Here is a 23,725-nt window from a genome sequence, read left to right as displayed (position 1 = left end):
GTAATAGTGGGACATTTTTTTCAAATGTCTCTAGGGTAGTCAAGGCTATAAAGAAGTGAAGCTGAGTTTAAGTGGGCTCTTGTGGAGCTAACTATCGGAACGTCCTTTATATTGTTTTTTCAGCCAAAAAGTAGGCTATCACCCACCGCCCCCCCCCAAAAAAAGAAGAAGAAGCAGCTAACAGTGTTGTTTTAAATCAATGTTCATATCACTTTAATCCTGTAAATGCTTTGGTAAGAATTCATACTGGCAAAGCTGTACAAGTATTGTCACAGGACAGATAGGTCTATGACTAGACTTCCCTTCTCTCTCTCTCTCTCTCTCTCTCTCTTCCCCCCCTCCCCCCTCAAATTCCTGCTACTCCTGTTCAGGCTGAAGGTTGAGATGGGAGTCCAAACAGCTTCCCCCTTTGTCAGTTTGTCTCCACGTTGTTCCCCTGGATGCAATAACTTTGCCCTCCCAAAATATTATTTTTACATTTTTTAAACGTGTCTTGGTGCGCTGTCACTTTGAGGCTGACTGACCATAACACGGGGGCTGAGGGCTTGAATGCTTTCAGGCACAGAGACCACAACTGAAGGGCTAATGGCAGGAAATGGCTTGGAAGCCCCAATGCCAGCAGATCATCCCGACCTGTCATTTTATGCAGATTCTCATCTCTTTTCAGCTATCCTGTTGGGAACTGCATTGTTTTCCTGTTTATTGGAACAGTTTAGAGGCCATTGCATATTCACTAGTATTTGACCTTTTTCTTTCTTTGAGGTCTGCCTGTACACTAACTGAAGGAATTAATATCGACACCATATGGGTTAAATAAAACAAACTTTAAAGAAGAAAGAAGCATGTGTTCTTCCAGCTTCCTGTGTTTATGTGGTCTGCTTGTATGTTGTTAAGTTTGATGACTGACTGATTCCTCAGTTTGAAAGCAAGCTGAGGCTCTGATGCTGCTGACTGAGTCCAGATGTAGAGAGGAACCCAGTGAGAAGAGTGATGCAGGACAGAAAAGCACTTTGTGATGGGTTGTTCACTAGCAGACAGTATATATTCTCTCAAGGCATGTGTGGATTGGTGAGTGCCACCTGACTGATGAGGCTGGGATTCTGAAGAGGCCCTTGACCTCTGAGAAAGCTGTTGTAGAGAAGCCTGCAATATACAGAGTGCTTTCTGTGTTTCAGAGAAGACATACACACAACTTTTTCATATATATAATTTTAAAATACTGTATTTATGTGCAAAGTTTGCTCTAGTTTTCTAAATACTCTTTTCTATTAGATAAATTCAGGGCTCATCTAAGATAAGATTGATGGCACTGAAGGAGGTTGCAAGCTTAATAGCTGTATGTAAAACAAACAAAACTTCTTCGTTACAGTCTATTAACTTGCTTCATTCAGAGCATCTAGTACATGGTTTAGGGCCAGGGTTACATTTAGCTACTGTGCTTAACAACTCTCCAGTGGGATCAAAGAAGAATTCAGTCTCCAATTTAATTAACTCTTGCACTCAGTGGTAGATTTAGAGTTAGTGGAGCCCTGTGCTCAGCTTCATTTTTGGGGCCCCTCCTTGGGACCCAGCCAAGAAAAAGAACAGTGTCTCTTATCTCCTTTTTTCCTTCATCCTTCTCCTATAAGTAATAGAAAGTAAATGAAAATAAAGTGAGGTACCTTGATTGTTTTTGTAGTCTAACTTATTTTTCCACAAACCACATGAAAATCGCTGAGAGTCTCGGTGGACCACTTAATGATCTTTCCAAATATTGTTTGTACTGTTAGCTAACTATTGTAAAGTTCTTTGGATAAGAGCCCTTTATAAAAAAAAATATATAAAAAAACAGTGGGGTGTTTTGTCTGGCCAGGACTTAGGGTACGGGAGGGGGCTCAGGGCTGGGGGTGCAACGTCTGGGAGGAAGTTAGGGTGAAGGCAGGGACGGTGCAAGGATGTTTCGTGCCCTAGGCGAAACTTCCACCTTGCGCCCTCCCCCCCCATGCCTCCACCCTGAGGCGCCCCCCCCCCCTGCGTGGCAGCTCCCACCACCCCCCTGAGGCGCCCCCCCCCAGCAGCTCCCCCTCTCCTCCCTGAGGCGCCTCCCTTACAGCAGCTCCCCACCCCCCACCCTGAGGCACCCCTCCCGCCCCAGCTCACCCCTGCTCCACGCAGGAGCACGAGCACCTCGAGCACGCCATGGCCACTTCACTTCTCCCGCCTGCCTGGCTCGCGGCGCGTAAGCTGATTGTCTCCGCAAGCCTGGGAGGCGGGAGAATGAAGCAGCCACGGCGTGCTTGGGAAGGAGGCGGGGCAGGGGTGAGGTGGGGTGGGGAGTTCCCCTGCGTGCCGCCCCCCCGCCTTACTTGCTGCAGACGGCCCTCCTCATGCTCCCCTGCGCCAGCTCCCTCCACCTAAATGCCGGCGGCGACCGGGGCAGCCAAAGATCCGGCCGCCGCTGTCACTGCCGAAGAAAATGGTGCCCCCCAAATCCCAGCGCCCTAGGCGACCACCTAGGTTGCCTAAATAGTTGCACCAGCCCTGGGTGCAGGAGGAGGTTGGGATGCAGGGTCTGGCCAGGAGTAGAGTACGGGAGGGGACTCAGGGCTGGGCAGTGGGTTGGGGTGTGGAGCGGTTACCTAGGGCACCTCCCGTTTGGTGCGAGCAGTGTAGGTGGGATGTGGGGAGTCATGGAGGGCAGGGAGTTGGGGATGTGTGAGGGGGGTGCAGGAGTCAGGGCTGGGGGTGTGGGCTGGGGTCATAGGGGTGCTCCCAGCCCCTGCCCTGAGTGGCTCAGGGCAGGGGGCTGGGGGGTTATGCATAGGGGGAGTGCGGGGGCACCGCCTTTGCTCTGCCCTGCCCCCATTTCACCCCCTTCTCCAAAGCCCTGCCCCTATCTCTTCTCCACCTCCTCCCCAAGTGCACTGTGGCCCCGCTCCTCCCTCGCAGAGCAACCTGAATGCCAGGAAACAGCTGTTTGGCAGCGAGAGAAGCACTTGGAGGGAGGGGAAGGAGCGGGAACGTGGCATGCTCGGGGGCGGGAGGGGAGCTTGGTTACCGGTAGGTGCAGAGCCAGCAACAGGAGCCCCAGGCGCTGGTGGGACCAAGCTTCTGCCCCCGCAGCTGCCCAGCCCTGGAGCCCCCTGCCAGGGCACACTGTTTTACTGTAAATCCGCCTCTGCTTACACTGTCTCACAGTGCTTCATTTAAGAACCCCAACCTTAATTTGGATGGATCCATCTCCTCAGGTGAAAGGAGAATTCATTCCCTCTGTTCATTTCATTCAGGACTGAAATGCTTCACTCTACTCCACCAGCATTTCCTATTTTAGGGGCTTTCAGATCTTTATTGCAGTCACTTTTTCTTTTTTATATAGGAGATTTTCACACTTAAGAATGGTGTTTGATATAAAGAATTCCCGTAATAGTAGGAACCAATATTGGATTTCTGCCTTCCTGATTGAGCCTCTTTCTCTTACATCAATAAGATGCACTTGCCTTTTCCCATAACAGGTTTAGCTAGAAACCCAAACTTCATATTTTTAGTTAAATTCGAAAAAAAGGGTCCTTCACTCCCAGGGCCAGATCTAGGCCGATTCTCCCGATTCCCCAGTATCGGGCCCCACGCCTAAGAGGGCCCCGTGCTCATGCCCAAGAAGGCCCCGCACCTTAGGCGCCTTTTTAATGTTTAAATTTTTTTTACATACCCAGTGGCGATCTGGATCTTCGGCAGCACTTTGGAGGCGGGGGTCCTTCACTCACTCTGGGTCTTCGGCGGCATTTCGGCGGCGGGGGGTCCTTCAGTGCTGCGGAAGACCTGGAGCGAGTGAAGGACCCCCCACCGCTGAAGTGCCGCCAAAGACTGGGACCGCTGCTGGGTATTCGAATCAGTCCCTGTAGTTCCTAAAGCCGGCCCTGCTCACTCCAATCCTTTATTGAGATCATTAGAAAGAGGACAGTCAAGAAAGGAGGAAATAAAATGGATTTCCAGAGGTAGAAAAACAGAGGATAGGAAGTGGAGAGAAGGTACTGACACCTTTACTTCCCTCCCACCACCTTCTACCCTTACATATAGATACATACACACACACTGAATTTTTGTGTGGAAATCTTGAAAGTGTAATTTCCATTCCAGGTGGAAATTAGATTGATTTGAAGTGTCCATTTCACCAAGACCTTACCTTGATCTGCTGATCAGGGAATTAACTGAATACTTACTTAAAGGAATCATAGGGTTAGAAGGGACTGCAAGGATCATCTAGTCTGCCAAGATGCAGGATTTGCTGGATTTATTACCAAGATGCAGGGTCAGTATATGCACAACAAATGGCCTTCTTAACATTCAAAATAACCCAACTTCTCCCCACAGATTGTAACTGTTCCTTCAAGCACCTGTTTGGTAGTGAACCTTGCATCCTGCTGCCCCTCTTTTTGTAATAATATTGCCTTACCAAGACAGTTACTGTAGAACTTGGGAATTTTTCAGGTGTTTTCTTGTTGTCCTTGACCATCAAGATACCCTTTTAAAAAGCTGTAAAGTTGCCAGAGTGTTTAAATGTGACACTTAGCCTGGATCTGAGTCTCTCACTTGTCTCACTCCAATGTGGGGATTCTGTGGGTTTGTCTTCATTGCAGAGTTAACTCAGGTGATCAGCACCCAGGTCTGAGCATCTAGGTGTGAACAGTCACATTGCAGAGCTTTACCCAAGTCACTGTGTCTTCACTAGTGCTGCACTCCACCATGTATGTTGCTAGGACTTCTGGGGGCATATTCCTTGGTTCTTTGCACTGCAGTAAGCTGACTTGCTCTATGATTCTTTCTCATTGAATTGTTATAGAACTTGTCTGTCCTTCTGGGCACATGGGGAGAATTGTGGAAATGCACTGGAGGACTATTAGAATACTATCAGAGTATCAGATGTTCACTTACGACTTCATTGCAAAGTGGGTGGGTTACTCATCTGAGTAAAAACAGCACCTGGGCTCCAACCTACACCCACCACCAGAGCACCCAACAGAGGAGCAGAGGGGAAGCAGATTACTATGAAAGCACCACTATACGCGGGTGAGAAGTTTTTGTGTGAAAATGGGTGAAGGTTGAGGCAAAACCAGAGGAAGAGCCCTGGTAGCTCTGTAGTGTAGACATACTCTAAGAGTAAGAATGGAATTTTTCTCTTTTTGCATCAGGGTGAAACTTTTTCTGATAATTGTAGTGATTTCTTGTTCAGAGATCTTATATATGTTCTGCTAGGGATGGATATGAAATAAGCTTGTATTCATGAAGTTATTCCTCCACAAATTCAAATCTCCAACTGATGAATGTGAGGACACAAAAGCAGCCACATCTGCTCTGGCAACCTGGTATCTTTCAATGAGAATTATTACATCATGCTACAAGTGCTTGCCCATTTTGCTTGTGAACTTAGTATGTTGTATTATAACCTGGAAACAGAAAACAAGGTAGCCACATATGAAGAGCAATGCAACAAATATATGTATACCAATACATTGTGAAAGTACAGGAGTCAGGAGAGGAAGTGAAAACACCAACTCATATTGAAACTGCAAGGAGGATTTAAGTAGGTAGGCCGAATGTTATTTCCTACTAAGATGCCAACAATCGTTAGTTCTGATTACAAATACCTGATTGATGGGACCAACATGGGATAACCCAGTAATATAAGTTGGTAGGTTCACGTCACACAATCAAATCTTTAGGTCCAAATAATTCAAAAGATTAACCAGGGTGCAGGATTCAATTGAGGCTGATGTGCTGTTTGGCTTTTAAGAACTGGCAGTTAAGTAAGACTTAGAAAGACAGATCATTAAATGGGCAGGACACTTGTGAGAAGTAATTAAAATGTTAATCTTGCTTCCACTTTCTCTTCACAGAGGTATGGAGAGCTTGATGGCTGGCTCATCCCTACCCCCACTGTTTGCAGATGATGATGGCTCAAAGGAGAGCAGTGATATGCCCACAACTGGGTAAGCAACTGCTGCTCTAAACTCAGCTCACAGCTATTCTCTCCTTGCAGACTCTCCAGAGAAAGTACTCCTGATTGTACACTCTTGCTACTCGACCGATTGAGCACCATTAATTTTCACTTTCACGTGTACTTTTCTGGTACTTGTAAAATCTTGTTTTACAAGGACAGCCTTCTAGAGTGGGTCTGCAGATAATGGTGATTGTTTTCTTTATTGTGCTCCAGTGGCACCACTGAATTTCTGTTAAAGATGCATTCTTGATTAAGGGATGTCCAAGAACAGAACTGATAAATGAATACTCTTCCTGTCTATCAAACAAATTGTCCTTATTTGCACAGGCTATAAAGCAGTGGCCCTGTCTTAAGGACTCAACGACAAAAAATTAGATTCTTTTTCAGGAATACTTTTTTTTTTTTTAAGCATTGTTTTGCGTTAACAGGTTTCTTTTCTATTCTTTAGACCTCCAAGGGGAAAATTCAGATCTAGAATAAGCAAGTGCAATTCTATGTAATTAAACATAGAGGCATCTGCTTGTACCAGGTCTGAACTTGGCCCCCCATCTCTGGGCCTCAAGATTTGCTGATGCCAAAGCCAAGTGTGGTGCACGTAGGAATCTTGACGTGCTGTTAGGAGGGATTAAGGGAATGATCTTTCATCACCTCTCATTGAAAGTCCACACACCACACTCACAATTTTTCCTACTCTGTATTTGTTAGTAGACTGGAAGGTTGTGATGCCTGAAGTGGGTTAAAAACTGACAAGTGACTGAAAATATCATTGTGGGGTTCTATAGGCTCTCTCTCTCTCAGTATGCTTAGTGTATAATAAACCATTTTTTGTTTTTTCTAACTGCTGGCTCTGCAATCTCAACCTGAGATCTGAAAGTCAAGCCTGTCTCTTTCTGGGTTGTGTATCGTTATCAGTAAACCTGTACCAACCAATGTGTATTTCAGGATAAGGTGCTATAGAGATGTACAACTCTCTGTACATGAAAATTAAAATTCTGCAGTTGGTACTTGGTTAACACATCTGATGTTGCACAAATCAGAATAAGAATTAATCTTGCTTTGTTGTAGCTATGTTAGCTCAACATTGCTAACAGGAGAAAAAAGTAGTAAAAAATTGTTTGTCCATTGACTAAGCAGCTATCGCTTTGAATATACACAGGGAGCAGATCTATGAATTGTTCCATTAAGAACAATGGTTAGAATGACCAGTGGATTGTTGCCCTAAAACAGCAAATTCCCAAGATCCATGCAGAACTCTGGGGATCCACATAGACCATGTACCTCCATATAGCTGCACTGTTGACCTCCATACCATAGGCAGCCTGATTCCTGCAGGGTGGTGCCATTGAATGAAATGCCACCTTCAGCATCTCTTGACTGAAGAATAGTAGTCATTCAGGGGCCTAGTGGGAACTTATGATACGGGAGTCTTCTTCAGATATCCAGGTGTGTCAGCAGGAGACAATACTGCAAAGAGTTCCATCCCAAATCCCATGGAACCCCAATGGTACAGAACACTTATACAAGGCTATAGGAAACGCATACAAGAAGGTGCAATCACTTGGAGGAGGATGAAGATGATAAGACTCTCTACTCTGTACCTTTTTTGTCATTCTGCTGGTGTTCCCCTGAACACAGCTGCAGGGTTCATGTGTTTTCATTCCTGCTCTCTACCTCTCTTCATATGACTGCATGTTTGATTATTATTTGAAACAGATTTAGTTTTGTTTGTATTTGACTTGTGTAAGCACAAGTTTCTCCAAAAGTTAGTTTTCTTAGGACTGTTTTGTCTTCATCAGGACCTAGAAGAGCTTTATCGAAATCCCTGGTAACTGCTGTAGACAGTGGCCTGCAAATCACATAGCCAGATGGAACATACAGCTGTCTGAGTTGCTGTTTTTGTAATGTCTCACCTTTTATCTGGCCTCAAAGTTGCATAATATTTTCAACATCATTGCACAGTTCAGAGGAGCAGAGGGGAAGTAGATAACCACGATAATGCCTGCACTTTCTCACACAACTTGATTTTCCAGGTTAGCCCACTCTGAGGGGTCATACGGTGGAGGAGCTTCGCAGTCTGTGAACAATCCAGAGTTTGTGGAGGACTTGTCACAAGTTCAGTTGCTGCAAAATGAGTCTTCTAATACAGCTGAAAGCAGCGAGCAGAGACTTGAAGAAGAGGTGAGCTGAAATAATATAGTTAACTCAAATGACTTACTGATTGAGAGAGCAAAGAATGGGCTCTCCCCCCCATCTGTCACTTTATTCATTCAAGTGTTTTCTAGTAGGATACCAGTTTTCATCCATCCACCATGTCCACGAGGCTGTTTTTCATCTCTTTACTTTCTATAGTGTGACAGGGTGCGGTCAGATGGCTACAGGAGAGTGATAGAAGGCAGATATATTAGCCTCAGATTAAGCAGGTCCCTTTTCCCTGAGTAAGGTAACAGGGGCGGTTCCAGAACAACCAGGGACTTGCTGGAACCAGTTGAGACAGGCAGGCTAATTAGGACACCTGGAGCCAAATAAGAAGCTGCTAGACTCCATTAAGACAGGCAGGCTAATCAGGGCACCTGGTTTAAAAGGGACCTCACTTCAGTCAGTGAGGGGTGCACAAGGAGCTGAGAGTGAAAGTGTGTGCTGCTGGAGGACTGAGGAGTACAAACACTATCTGGTATCAGGAGGAAGGTCCTGTGATGAGGATAAAGAAGGTGTTGGGAGGAGGCCATGGGAAAGTAGCCCAGGGAGTTGTAGCTGTCACACAGGTTTTACACAAAACACTGCAGACAGCTGTGATCCACAGGGTCCTGGGCTGGAACCTGGAGTAGAGAGTGGGCCTGGGTTCCCCTCTTCCCCTCAACTCCCTATTGGATACAGGAGGAATTGACCTGGACTGTGGGTCCCACCAGAGGGGAAGGTCCCTGGCCTGTCCCCCGATCCACTAGGTGGGTCAGCACAGACCGCGTGGATTGTTCTCCTTCCTTTTCCCTATACTGGCCAGTGATGAGGTTAGCTGAGTGAACAGCAGGTTTGAGCCACTAGCAAAAGTGGCCAAACTGAGGTCTGCTGTGAATCTCTGAGGCGAGCAAATCCTCCAATAAGTGCAGGACCCACCAAGGCAGAGGAGGAACTTTGTCACAATAGCTATTTCTCCTCTGTTGTGCAACCACATTCCTGTAGTCAGGAAAACATAGCAGGCAGACCCTCCAAGAGTGACATCTGTGACACTCCCTAGTTTAGCAAATAGAGATTTCTATTTCAGTGGTTTGCATACCTTTCTTTTCATTTCTCTGGGGAAATAGTACAATCTAATGGTTTGAGTAGGAGACCAAGACTTAGACCTGAGTACTGTTCCCTGTTCTTTCCCTGATTTACTTTGTGACCTTGAACAAGTCGCAACCTCTCTGTGCTTCCATTTCCGTATCTGTAAAATGGAGATAATCATACTTATTCACCTCTATAAATGTTTTGAGATACTCTAATGAAAGGTGTAAGTGTTGCTAATGCTTCTTAGACTGGAGTTGTGTATCATCTTTACTGATATTGACAATTTAGAATGTTTAAGAACTGAAGCAAATGTTTAATCTCAAAGTGCTTTTACACAGGCAGATGCTGTGTCCATTCTTAAGCTATATTCAGTTTTGATTACCTCATCTCAAAAGAACTACAACAGAAGCAGTGAAACGCCAAAGAAAGGCAATCAAAGTAATAAGAAGCCTTCCATTCCAGGAGAGATTAAAAGAATGGATAGATGATAGCACTATATAGCATAAGAAGATAGCATTGTCCAGAGATCATTAAAGAAACATGGAGTTCAGAAAACTCAAGCAAATCATTTAACTGTCCTGCTTCAGAGTTTCTCCACCCGTAAACTAGGGACAATACTTGACTGCTTCTGTAAAGCTCTTCAAATTTCTGATGAAAGGAGTTTTAAAAGTTCAAAGCAATTTATAATGATATCCGTAGCAACAGTGAGCATAGGAGGGAAAGCCCAGTAGTACAAACTTGTTTACATTATTCCATGATACAAGAATACTGGGAAACATAACATCCAAATGCAAAAGATCAGAAGGGGAAATACTTGTTAATATACAGGATGGTAGATAATATGTGAAACTTTCTCCAATAAGATACTGGGGAAACGGCTTTGTAAATTTCCATAATTATTAGACACTTTGTTTAGAATAAGGATAACATCTGCAGTTATGACAAAGTAGGACTGACCCATGAAAGCTCATGCTCCAATACGTCTGTTAGTCTATAAGGTGCCACAGGACTCTTTGCTGCATCTGCGGTTACATTAGCTAGGATTACAATTTCATGAGCATTTACTCCTCGTGCTTCATGGCATAAAATGATTATAGGCTATGGTCAGGAAGAAATATACCAGGGCATAATATAGCACAATTGTACAACTACACTGGTTTTGTTTGTCCGTTAGTTTCCCCACACCGCTCGTTTTGAAGTAACTAGTATGTGTCCCCGCTGGAGGTAGGACAGTGAAGAAGATAAGTTCATTGCAGCGTGTGCTATGTTCCTAAATAAATGTTTCAGTGTCATTCAGTTGGACTATCTCAGTGTGATGATGCTGGTCTCAACTCACGGTCCTACAGCGGGAGAATCTTAGTGGGATGATGAAGATATCTTATTGTCCCGTGGACCTGCAGTGATGTTATAAAGCAATTTCTGATAATGAGGCTCATTTGTCTGGCTTTGTTTAGAAGAAGGTCAGGATTAGACTAAAGTGAAGTTTGAACTTTACAGAAAAGATAAGTGAAGAAGCTTATATTGCAGCCACATGCTCCTTATGAAAATGTTTGAGACGTGAATATTTGTTCCTTCCAGGGGTAAAATTATTTATCAGATTTTTTTTCCCCCTTCAGTCTGAATTTTCTTCTGTTTCATTTTGCAGCAAAGAACTAAACGAGGAGGCTGGTCCAAAGGGAGAAAGAGGAAGAAACCCCTTAGGGACAGCAATGCCCCGAAATCCCCCCTCACAGGGTATGTGCGATTCATGAATGAGCGTAGGGAGCAGCTTCGAGCGAAGATGCCTGAAGTCCCTTTCCCAGAGATCACCAGGATGCTGGGCAATGAGTGGAGTAAGCTGCCTCCTGAGGAGAAACGGGTACCATTAACTTCCCTTTTCCTTGCTGGGGATTTGATTATTGTTTAATGGGAACACTATCGCTTACCGAGGAAGTTGACATCAGTGTTTGACTACGACAGTGTTTGGGGGGATGTTTTTAGGTGGGGTGCAAAGGCCCTTAAGAGATAAAGGAAGGAACCCTCTTGGGACCAAAGTATCTCTCCCCAGTCATTGCTGGTGGAAAATTACATAGGCCCTATAACCACTGCTAGGGTATATACAGGACACGCGTGAGTCTTTCAGAAGAGAAAGACAGGCAGACCAGAAGGGATGGGCTACTTACAACTAGCTGGGGCAGAGCTGTTTTTTTGACAATATGTTTGTCCATTTTCAAGGTCTGCTAGCCATATAAAGAAAGCATAGCTCTGTAAGCTGTGCTACGGAGAGTGTTGTGTTAATTTTAGTCTCTATAAAAATCTGTCCAAGGAATGAGAATTTGTTTTCTTTCAACCAGAATATGGTGTATCTCTCTTCATCAGTCTACCTGGACCTTCTGCACTGTACCTCATATGTGAATTAAGGCGATGGCCAGCTTGGTCTGTTCCTCTACTTCCTTCCTCTGGAGCGGATACCAGCATCACTACTGAATTTGTACTATTTGTAGCTGATTTCTAGTTGGAGTGTATGGTGCTTCATTGTAGTTAAGATTGCATGAGAAGCTTTAAACTTTTATTTTGTAAAAATCACATTACAATGACAAAAACATAGAATATAATACTATTTGAATTTTTCATGTTTTTTTGATGAAAAATGAATTGATACAAAAAGAATAAGAGCTCAGAAATCAATCCTTTGGGTGTTTTGTTTTGTTTTTTAAACAAAATGTCTCATTTTTTTTCTTTGTACTGTGGCAAATTGCCAGCACTATTTTGATGGGTCTCGCACTTTCTCTTCTTTGGAGAGGGTTCAGGGCACCATTTCTTGTCCCTGCAGTGGAATGTTAACTGCCCCACTAGTGTCCTAGAGGAGGGGAGTGGAGAGGGAGGGACCTGGGCCCGCCCTCTACTCCAGGTCCCAGCCCAGGGGCCCTGAGGATAGTGGTAAACCACTTGAACTGACACTTCCTTCCCCTGGGCTACTTCCCTCTCCTGCCCTTCAGCTTGTGGGGGGCTTCCTGCCCTCCCTCTGTACAAGCCAGATGCCCCTTTACCTAGGGTCTTGGACTTCTTAGCTCACCGCAGCACTTCTCCAAACTGTCCTCTGCTTCCCTTCAAACTGTTCTCTGCTCCAACTCCCACACTGTCTGATTGAAGCAGGGGTTTTTATCATGTGACTGGCGTCAGGTGCTCTAATTAATCTATAGCAAACATTCTTCCCCTTACAGGGAATTAGGCTCCCTTCTAACCCTCTCCTGCTGCCCTCTGGCCATGTTGTATCACAGTACCCTTTTTGCAAGAAATCAAAACACTCTGTCCTTTGTCCACATTGTTGCTCCTCATGTGCAGATTCCTAGAATATCAGTTACACATTGATAGTGTTTGTCTGTAAAGCATTTGATAACATTTTAACCATAATAAAATGTGTCAAGGTCAACTTGCTGAATTTAATGACAAATCTGCTGCAGAATGATTGCCATCACTCACTCCTAGGGGCAAAAAAAAAAAAAAAAAAAAAAAGACAGATACTCCCTTAACAAATAACTTTATGGCCTAAGGAAGGCTGGGAAAGAGAAGACCAGGTGTTCAGATCCTTCCTCTTTTAAGTGCAGTTTAAATTCCTGTGGAATTCACTGGACTACCCATATTATTGAGTCAGGTCCTGAATCCAAACCTAGAAGACAGGGAGGGCCTGCTGAACACTTCCCCCTATCCCCTCCCTATCCCATTTTTAAAAAATAAGTTAGCAAGATTGCTCATGCAAGGACACTCCAGGCCTGGCACCCAGGTCTCTAACATGACAAACCCCAGTCTTATCCACTGCACCACACTGCCTTTCAGTGTGACTAAATTAGGTTTTGGGTCTTCTAGCTTTAACCACTATGAACCACACTCCTCTTCCAGAGTCAGGAATCAAATCCAGAATTTCTGATCATCAGTATTCTACTGCTGACTAGAGAGTACTTGTATAACCCAATGGGAAAGCATGTTTCAAGTTTCTCTCCATTGGCTGGTCTCCAAAGGGACAAGCAATTACTCCTGTCAATCTAGGTATGGATCTTTCTCCCCATATCAGGGGAGCTATGTATTAAGGTACACCAAAGCTGTATAAAAATAACTAGAAAACTGGCAAACAAAAACTGCATTTAGTGTCAGGCAGGGTTGCAGCAGGACACATGCTATCCACCCAAAACCATAGAAGGACGCCTATAAGAAGTTTAGGGGGTAAGACTTGTGCATTCCTTTCCACCTTCAGATTGCCTACAACATTGTCAATAATTCACTCTAATGCTCCATAAGGCTTTCATTTCCATCTCCAACAGATACTCAGAAGTAATATGTACTCCAGTGTCATCAAACTTGCAAAGTCTTAATAGTGACCTCAACAGTGTTAAGGCAAAATAATGTTCCAAATGCATGGAATGTGTGATAGCCAGATGTACTGATCTGTTGATATAATGGATATAAAAGCATATGAGGTCACCGTTAAGGTTTTGCCTGAGTAATATGAATAGGTTTGCATAATACTGCATGATATAAATTTGTATGGGGAAAAAGCCTTAAGCATGTTGTACTGAAACTTGATAGCAGGGAAGAGAGCCGTTTGGCAAAAGGATCCCATTAATTCCCGTGTTGTGTTATGACTATTCTTTAAGTGGTTTGCAGTCCAGCAGTTTCCTTATATTGTTCAAGAGCTCCCTGCATTAAGCAGATGTATGAAAATGCTTCAAGATTATTTCTTAAAAAATAGACTGAAATATCACTAAGGCTTAAACTGACAGATCCTATTCTCTCTGTAAGCTGTTCTCTCATAGTAGCTACATCTGTCTCCCCTATCAGATGAGAGGACAAGATGCAGCATGGTATTGGCCTTTCTTCTAGGGGTCTGAAGGTGAGAAAAGACAGTGCTCTGCTCCAGGAAGACTGACACACCTTAGCAACAATCTGAGCCCCTAAGGGTGATCCACAACCAGAGCTTTCTGTTCAACAGCACATAGTGCTGGCCACAAACATCCAGTTCATAAATATTTTCTGACTATGTGAAGGCAGCATTTGGCTGCATTGAGTAGCCTGGTAGCAAGTCACCTCAGCATCTAAGTAAACATTGCAATCAGTCTAGTAGAGAAGTAAATTTAACGGGATGATGATTTGGATAAAATGTTACTATTCTGGAGTGCTTCTCTCTCTGTTTTTATCCTTTCTTGCCTTGGTTATCCTTTCTCAGGTTTCTGTGTTCTGAATCTCTGAGGCATTCTCACTCATTTATCTCCATTCCTTTCCTGTTTATCTAGGTAAGATGATCATGTGTGTGATTGTTTGGGTTTTTTCCTGAATACTCTGTTTTCTTGTTGCAGCGCTACCTTGATGAAGCAGATAGAGATAAGGAACGGTACATGCGGGAACTGGAGCAATACCAGAAGACAGAGGCCTACAAAGTCTTTAGCAGGAAAGCACAAGACAGACAGAAAGGCAAATCACACCGACAAGGTATTAAACCATAACAAAAATTGTGCCTTCATGAAAACTCTGCCCACATTTGGAAGAGAGGATCACTAGGAGGGTGGTGAAGCACTGGAATAGGTTACCTAGGGAGCTGGTGGAATCTCCTTCCTTAGAGGTTTTTAAGGTCAGGCTTGACAGAGCCGTGGCTGGCATGATTTAATTGGGGATTGGTCCTGCTTTGAGCAGGGGGTTGGACTAGATAACCCCCTGGGGTCCCTTCCAACCCTGATATTCTATGATTCTATTCATACTGGGCTAGACAGACCATTGGTCTGGCCCAGCATGGCAGTTCTGTTAGCCAGAGTAATAAACAGTAGACTGTTAGCTACAATACTAAAATATCCCAGGCATATAGTCAACTAGCAGGTATCAAACACTTTTTTATAAAACCTGTGACTGTTACGCTGCTTAGAACATACTCTTCTGTGTTTGCCTAGACCAGGGGTCGGCAACCTTTCAGAAGTGGTGTGCCGAGTCTTCATTTATTCACTCTAATTTAAGGTTTCGTGTGCCGGTAATACATTTTAATGGTTTTTAGAAGTTCTCTCTCTACAAGTCTATATATTATATAACTAAAGTAGTATTGTATTGTAAAATAAACAAAGTTTTCAAAATATTTAAGAAGCTTCATTTAAAATTAAATTAAAATGTTGATCTTATGCCGCCGGCCCGCTGCTCATCTGGGGTTCTGTTCACCTAGTCCGGCAGTGGGCTGAGTGGGGCCTGCGGCCAGGACCCCAGCTGGGAAGGGTCTGGCAGCCAGAGCCCCAGACTGGCAGCAGGCTGTGCGGGGCCAGCAGCAGGGACCCCAGACCGGCTGTGGGCTGAGCTGCTCAGCCCACTACCGCTCAGGGGTTCCATCCGCCAGCTCCTGCCAGCTGGCATCTCGGCTGCCGGACCCGCTCAGCCCGCTGCCAGTCTGGGGTCCCGGCCCTGCCTACATACAGTGGGTACCTACCTTCTCCCTGGTTCTGGCCCATTCTTTTCCTCTCTTTGCTCTGAGCTGAGGGAGGGAGTGGACTGAGCACAGGACTGGGAGTGAAGGGTGTGCCCAGGAGCTAGAATAGGGAAGGGGGCTCAGGGTTGGGGCAGGAGGTTTGGGTGTGGGGGCACTTACCTGGTCAGCTCCCATTTGGTGTGAGGGGTGCAGGTGGGAATGTGAGTGGGTGTGCAGGAGCTCCCGTTTGGTGCTCAGGGTGGGGGTGGGGATGTGCAGGGTGCATGGGATATGGGGGGGTTGGGGATGTAGGGGTGCAAGAGTCAGGGCAGAGGGCTGGGGGCATGTGAGGGGGGTGCAGGTGTCAGGGTAGGGGGGCTGGGGATGTGTGGGGGTGCCAGAGTCAGGGCTGGGGTCATGGGAGGGGGTGAAGGAGTCAGAGGGCTGGGTGGTACAGGGCTCAGGGCAGGGGTCTGGGGGGGGTGTGGGGCTGCAGGGCTCAGGGCAGAGGGCTGTGTGTGTGGGCACAGGAGGAGTCAGGGCTCAGAGCAGAGGGCTGGGTGACTGCCCCCCCCCAGAACCCCCAACTTCCCCCCCGCTCCTTGTCCCAACTACCCCCTCCTGGGACCCCACCCCCTATCTAAGCCTCCCTGCCCCTTGTCCCCTGACTGCCCCTCTAGGACCCTACCCCCTACCAGTCCCCTGACTGCCCCAACCCTTATCCACACCCCCACACCCAGACAGAACCCCCTGGACTCCCATGCCCCATCCAACCGCTCCCCGCCCCCTGATAGGACCCCCACAACTCTGGACCCATACAACCTCCCCCCATTCCCTGCCTGCCCCAACCCCTCTCCACACCCTTACCTCCTGACAGCCCCCCCCAGAACTCCTGACTCATCCCACCCCCTACAGCTCCTTGTCTCATGACCACCTCCTCCAGAGACCCCCTCCCACCCTAACTGCCCCCCAGGACCCTCCTTGCTCCCTGTCCCCTGACTGCCCTGACCCCTATCCACCCTTCACCCCCTAACAGACACCAGGACTCCCATGCCCCATCCACCCCCCCCGCTCCCTAACTGCCCCCTCCAGAGACCCTCGCCCATAACCAACCCCCGGATCCCACCCCCCCATCCAACCCACCCTGCTCCCTGTCCCCTGACTGCCCCCAACCCTTATCCAACCCCCTCCCCCACCCCGGACCTCTTACCATGAGGCTCCCCGCTCATCCGGAGTTTTGTCGCTACCGTGCACGCGCAGCTCCGCCCCGCCCCTCAGAGCACTGCACGCATGGCAGCAGGGCTCTGAATAAGCGTGGAGCGATCTTCTCTCCCCACGGAGCCAAACACTGCCCCGCGGGAGGGCGCAGCCCCGGCCCCCAGAGCGCTGTGCACGTGGCGACAGGGCTCCGGGAGAAGGGTGGGGAGGAGCCGACGGCTTGCTGCGCTCGGCCAGCGCTCCAGCCAGGGAGCGCGGACCCTGCAGCTTGCCGCATCGGCAGGATTTTTAATGGCACACTGGAGTCCTGGCAGGCTCCAGCGTGCCATTAAAAATCGGCTCGCGTGCCATCTGTTGCTGACCCCTGGCCTAGACCGGTGTGCATGTGTGTATGCAGAGTGATTAGGTTTATGTACACACTACTGTGCCTTGTGACAGGTGCATTATTAAAACCTAAGGTAGATAGAGATACTGTGTGCTAAAGCCCTTATAGTATAACTAGACAGATTGTGTAGCTGTGCTTTTGGGTTATACAGCTAACTTTCTCCTTCAGTTCTCTTTCATTCCAAGATCATCTTATCTTTTTGTTTGTTTCAGATGGAACGCGACAGACTGCCCACGACCATGAGGTAAATACCTTGCTTTCTTCTACACAACAGGGGGCAAAACCACAGCTGGTGAAAATTTTCATTGAAGTCAATGGAGTTATGACAGTTTACACCAGCTTAGGTTCTGCGAATTTCAATACAGTTTTTTTGAGGTCGCGTGCTTAGATGATCCCCATGGCCAAAGAATCAAAAGTGAATAGCAACTGAGTAATTTATGCCCTGTTTTTGGTGCTTTCTGCTAAATCAGAAGCTAGTCCATGCAGATATAAGTTATCTGAAACAAAATGGAAATGGAGTTTAGGATTTGTTTTTAAAAGGGCTGAGGCCCAGCCTCTCCTTTTGTAGGAGTAATTTGCATTGCAAAACATACACCTGTTATTTGGAACCTCAGAACAAATTCTGAGTATTCCTCAGAATAATTGTTTTTTTTGTACTTGAGGTGTACGTGTAATTCAACTTCAGGTGCAAAATTGCAGGTGAAAATTTTGGCAGCAGAAATGCCTATAAATGCAAAACTGTTCTTTTGAAAATTTGGCATGTAATGTCTAGGACATCCATATGGCCAGTTTGAGACATAGACTGCTCATGCACAAATAAGTCACACCTCTAGGTTATTGTTCCAGTACACCAACCACCAGGTGGTCTCTTCCAGAGTAAGGGAGAGGAATGGCCAAGTTGTTGGGAGACCTGTTGTAACACCTCTTAGCATACCGAATAAGTGAATAGTAATGAAAAAACTGCCTTGCTGTAACAAAACTCTAGATTCCCTGATGTAAAACAGACACTAAACCTTCTGGATCCTGATTGACAACAAAGTTATCCCTCTTTCTGAAGTGCTGTAATTGTCAATCTTTTAATAGAACCAAACACAACAAGGGCCATTTTACATAGGGTCCCAGGCCAGGTGCTTCCTTCACAGTCATCAAACCAAGCAAATAGGAAAAAAACAAGCAGATGAATCATCCCCTTTTTCTATATGGGCAAGAGACTTTCCTGCCAATACTCTTCCTCTGTGAGCTCCCAGCCAGCCTCCTTTTCAGGGAAAGTCATCAATTTCTGTACCCCTTGGTGGGTTTATTGGAAGGATGACTGTGATGGTCACTTGCCAAGCCACTGCAACTTTTTAATTTCTGCTGCTCCTGTCTACTTTAAGAGTATACATTTCATTTCCAGGGAGCAGCTTTGGTTGGATGCTTGCATCTCAGATGCGTTCTCCCAATGACCCCAGAGCCAAGTATTCCCTATCAGACAAACCTTTAGAAATAGATGGACTCTTAAGATGTCTAATATGAAGTGCCTAAATCTGCATGCCACATGGGAGTTGACTTTTTATTAGTAATCCCCACAAAACACTGTAACCTTGTCCCAGTCAGTAATATAGTACTTGTACGAAACTTAGATTACATAAATATTCTGTTTAACAGCAGTGTTCATGTGCCAAGTCACTTCAAAAATTCAAACAGGCTTAATTCTTATCCTTCAATTTATGTAATATGATTACTGAAAGATCATCGTTATCTAAATACACTCATGGAGGAGAGTTGCCCTCCTGCACATCCCTGTGGCGTTCTTATGCTCCATCTGAGCAGGGACTGCTCAAGTGGAGCTAGGAACTCCACTGGGTAGGCACCCTGTTCTGAAAGCCTCCTCTCCTCTACCCTTCAGGATTTTCTACCTTTTCATATTTGGAAAACTCTGCACACAAGTTACCTAATAAATCCTCACAACACCTCTCTCAGGGTAGGTCTGCACTTACTGTGGTGTGCAGAGCACAGATACTGCATGCCTAGCTTTCACTAGTATAAATAGCAATGTAGACAGTGAGACACTGCTTAGGCGAATAGATTACAGACCTACCAGAACCTTAGGGGTAAACCCTACACGCAAGCAGTGCTTCCCACATCTACACTGCTATTTTTAGCAGTGTAGTATTCCTCTGCTTCTCCACTGCCAGAGCCTTCCACTGCAACATGTAGCTATATATACAGCCTTCCTTTCTCTGCAGCGTGTAGCTATGCATACCCTACATGCCACTGCAAGTGTACACAAGGCCTAATGTAGGTAAGTAGTGTAATTCCCATTTACAAAGGAGGAAACTGGCACAGAAAAGCTAAGTGACTTGTCCAAGATTGCACAGCAAGTCACCAGTAGATTTAAGATCTCAGGAACTCCTGGATCCTTGTCCTATTCTCCTTCCTCTAATCACCATTGCTTACTGTTGTGGTAGTTCTATGACCATCAGAGAGGATCTGCTAAATTATGTCTTGCAAAAATTTGGGAGCACTTCTGGGTCAAGGAAGCTTTTCCTCAGTGGTAATAGTTTAGCTACCATAGACAATGTTGATATCACTTTAGCATTTAAACACAGTGCATGTGCATAGCAATGACCTTCAAACTGTGTAGCAAAGGACAAAAAGATGAAGTAAATTTAAATTAATCACAATAAAGTATATAGATTACTCTTCACATAAATCCTATATTCATGAATTTTTATGTGGAATATTATACATGATGAACAGTGACTGCTGTGAACATTATTCTTGGTTTAAAATAACTTGAGATTTTGTGTATGTATTCTCAATATTTCACACTAATCAAAAGTGACCTTACTAACCTCAAATGTAAAAAGACTTTCTGCAGTGGTGTTATTTTCCCTTCCCTTATCACATTGCACTGTTTGTATGGCCTGTCATGACACTCGTATGTTCTTCTGTTTTCTTCTGCCCACAAGTACCTCTCTTCTCGCTATGTTCTCTCTGTATTCTTCTCTTTCCCTGCTCTTCTGCTCCACCTTTTCTGAAATTGTTGGAACCAGAATAGCTCCAGCTTCATGCAGCTGATTAGAAAAACATGCCTCCTTACTGGCAAGGCTTCCGTGAAGTGACCAATCCACTCAAAGGAGGGCCTGCTTGATGATGTCTGTAAGGTAGAGTACAGTGCAGGGCAAATGGCCTGACAGAGTAGTGGAGCACAGCAAAAATTGTCTACCCAATAGGGAGTATTCATTATAATACAGAGCACTTGAGAGGTACACATATGACCATAGCAGGGATGATATTCAGAAAGACCTCTCTTCTTCCTTCTTCTCTCCTTCCCCATACACCCTCAATCTTCTATCCCTACTAAGAATTTCAAGTCCAGCGTGTCTCTGAAGTCCCTAATGCCAACCCTAGTGTAACAGCCCAATGAATAATTTTCCAGAATGACATTCTGGAAATGTCTCCATCTCATTTAAAGACAAAGATAGAATCAATAGATTTTTTGTTTCTCTTTTAATTTATGAGAAATGAGAAAACGACACGCAGCCTGAACAAATTAAGCCTTTTCAATGAAGAAGTAATCAAATCCTTATGATTTTAATCCCCTGAGCAAGCCTCAGAGTGGCTTAAGTGTATCCGAGCCCTCGAGAAGATCCTTTATGTGCTGGGTAATGTACTTGGTAATGGAAGAGTGCTGATGGGTTTTCATTACCAGTCTTCCGTTAAGTAGAATTTCTCTGTTGCCTTTCAGAGACTGAGCAATTTCACCTAATTGCTTTAATATTTTTTATTTTGTGCCTGAAGAATCTCTACCCTGGGGCACCATATATAATGTCTGTAATACCCTCTCCTCTGCCCTTCAGTCTGTAGGAGCCATTACTGGTCCATGCCAATGCCTCCAGCACACAGCTAGTAGCATCAGGCATGAATTGCCTAAGCTGATAGAGCAAAAAGCACGTGGAGGGCAAACTGCATAATTGCCAGTGTTCCTTGGAGTGTGTTATTGCTGAGACTCCAGAGTTCTAGATGAAATTAATTTGTGGTTGTCTAGAGGGCGTTAAGATCAGATGAGTACATTGCCAGGCTTGTTGCTCTTTATGATTCCTCATTTTCTGAATACACATCCTGAGATTTTTTTTTGTCTGCAGTAATCTGCACCAGAATTTGGGTAGATAATAGGTGTGATAAAGAAAGCCATTGTGACATTTTTGCATCTCTTCAGCTCCTCAGAAAATCGGAACTGTTTTTTTTTTTCTTTTGTTCTCAGTCTTGAGTACAAGCCCACTTGGTGTGTAGCATGTCAGCTTTGTGCTCTCTTGTTGAATGTTGGTCTTCCCAGCTGTAATTTTACCATGTTATGAAACTCAGCTTTACTTTTTAAAAAAAGAAAGTAAAAACTAAATAAACCAACTCTGACAGTTTACTCAGGTAAACACTTGGAAGGTTTTTGAAGTTCCATCTAGCCAGGTCTGTCTTGGCTGACAGCCAAATGTCACTTGCTTCACCCCAGTCTAGCTCCTTTATGAGCCAGACACCAATATGAAACACTAAGCTTAGCTGCCAGAATTCCCTGATAGGCTGTTAACCACTTAGCTTTTCTGCTGGGTACCAAATCATGTTTGACATTTCATTTAAATCCCAAGGTGTTCAAATATAAAAGACCATAGTGGTGGCAGAAGCAGGAGAGAGACATTTTATCTCAGGCTTTAAATATGGTTTTGAAGGAATGATTTCTTGGTGCATTTTACTAGCCAAGATGTTTTAGAGGTTTGAGAACCTTCTGCTTTCAGTAGCAATTTCTCTAAGGCTTATCTTTGTTCCTATATTAAGCAGCAGTTTGATTATAGTTACCCCAATTTATCAAACAAGAAAGCTCTGTTGTGTCTTTGACATCATAAGTATATACTTTGAAAACAAACATTTATTCTTATTACTTTTGACTTGTAGAAATTATGACTGAGGCATCACTAAAAATATGGACTTTAGACTACTTTTTAGAAATTGCTGAAGAAAAAACTGCCTTCATAATAACTCATCAGGGTTACATTTTTTCTCTCTGTCTTGACCTTTTTCTGTAATAATAATAATAATTAATAATAATAATAATAAAAATCTTCCAATTATAGTGTATCTTTTATCTTTGATTTTAAAATGGTTTGCATACTTAATAAACACATAAACCATAAATTGGGATCGCTTCATTTACCACTGAAATGTAGTCATCTCTTGGGTAGGCTGTAACAGCTGTTTCACTGTACAGAACACCACCACTACACCGCATTTCCAGAAAGATAGTGAAGACTACCTTCTGCAAAAAAAACTGCAAGGGAATTTTAGAACGTAATTATCTGTGTTTAATTTGACCAGGGTACCAGGTGTTGAAATCACTACACTTGTGAAAACTACTAAATGTTTGATCCCAGGTGGTCATGTTCCTTGTTTAAATTCTAATTTTGAAAGATGACAGTCTCATTTGTTGTGTTATACAACATCGCACACTAGAGCTGAGTGAGTAATGGATTTTTTTTGTTTCGTTGGCAATTCCAAAAAATTTGTTTTGGGTTGAACCAAACCCCAAATTTGTTGAAATATTTGATGAATCAAAAAATCAAAAATTTCAAGTGGGATCAAAATGAAACGTGTTTGTTTTGACCTGAAGAGGAGAAGGAGAAAGCAGCCTCCCTATAACCTGTAGCTCAGTGGGCAGGGCACCTACCTGGGATGTGGTTAGGGAATTCACAAGTGATATGAGAGGACTGTGGGTTCAATTCCCCCATCTGCCTGATGTGGGGTAGGGATTTGAACTGTTCATTGTTATTATGAATGACTGTGAATTGCCACTGTGTATGACAATGAATAGTCATTGGGACAGGGACAGAAAGCGAGAATAACTCTACAGCAGGGGTCGGCAGCCTTTCAGAAGTGGTGTGCCAGATTCACTGCTTAGAAAAGCGTCTTTTGCCACTGCCACCTCCTCTCTCTTTTCCTGTTTTGTGATTCTCGTTCTCCTCTGCTTTTGTCACAATGCTGGTAATTGAAATGAAAAATTTTGGGTTGCTTCAAAATCAAACGTTTCATTTTGACATTTCTGAACCTTTCATTTTCCCCTAGGTGTCTGGCTGTTGAGTCTTGCACACATGCTCAGGGTTTAACTGATCACCATATTTGGGGTCGGGAAGGAATTTTCCTCCAAGGCAGATTGGCAGAGGCCCTGGAGGTTTTTCACCTTCCTCTGCAGCGTGGGGCAGGGGTCACTTGCTGTAGGATTCTCTGCACCTTGAGGTGTTTAAACCACGATTTGAGGACTTCAATAACTCAGACCTAGGTTGGAGGTTTGTTACAGGAGTGGGTGGGAGATTCTGTGGCCTGCGTTGTGCAGGAGGTCAAACTAGATGATCATAATGGTCCCTTCTGACCTTAAAGTCTATGAGTTCATTTGAAACTATTTGGTGAACTTGACACAGATTCACAAAGTGTTTTGTGTCAA

At 44.7% G+C, this 23,725-nt stretch overlaps 1 protein-coding gene across 3 annotated transcripts in view; it reads left to right on the top strand.

Moving 5' to 3' along the window:
• Window positions 1-23,725, top strand: part of HMG20A (high mobility group 20A) — an 84,118-nt gene that overhangs the window by 48,376 nt on the left and 12,017 nt on the right. For all 3 annotated transcript variants that reach the window (XM_050967059.1, XM_050967060.1, XM_050967058.1), the window contains exons 3-7: window positions 5,871-5,963; window positions 8,005-8,152; window positions 10,884-11,096; window positions 14,569-14,701; window positions 17,469-17,500. In XM_050967059.1, coding sequence (XP_050823016.1) covers window positions 5,875-5,963; window positions 8,005-8,152; window positions 10,884-11,096; window positions 14,569-14,701; window positions 17,469-17,500 — 615 coding nt within the window. In that variant the 5' untranslated portion in view covers window positions 5,871-5,874. The remainder of the gene's footprint in view (window positions 1-5,870; window positions 5,964-8,004; window positions 8,153-10,883; window positions 11,097-14,568; window positions 14,702-17,468; window positions 17,501-23,725) is intronic.

Source organism: Gopherus flavomarginatus, chromosome 9, assembly GCF_025201925.1.
Source record: "Gopherus flavomarginatus isolate rGopFla2 chromosome 9, rGopFla2.mat.asm, whole genome shotgun sequence".
NCBI lineage: Eukaryota > Metazoa > Chordata > Testudines > Testudinidae > Gopherus > Gopherus flavomarginatus.
The sequence above is the reverse complement of the archived record's forward strand: the minus strand, read 5'-3'. Positions and strand labels throughout refer to the sequence as shown.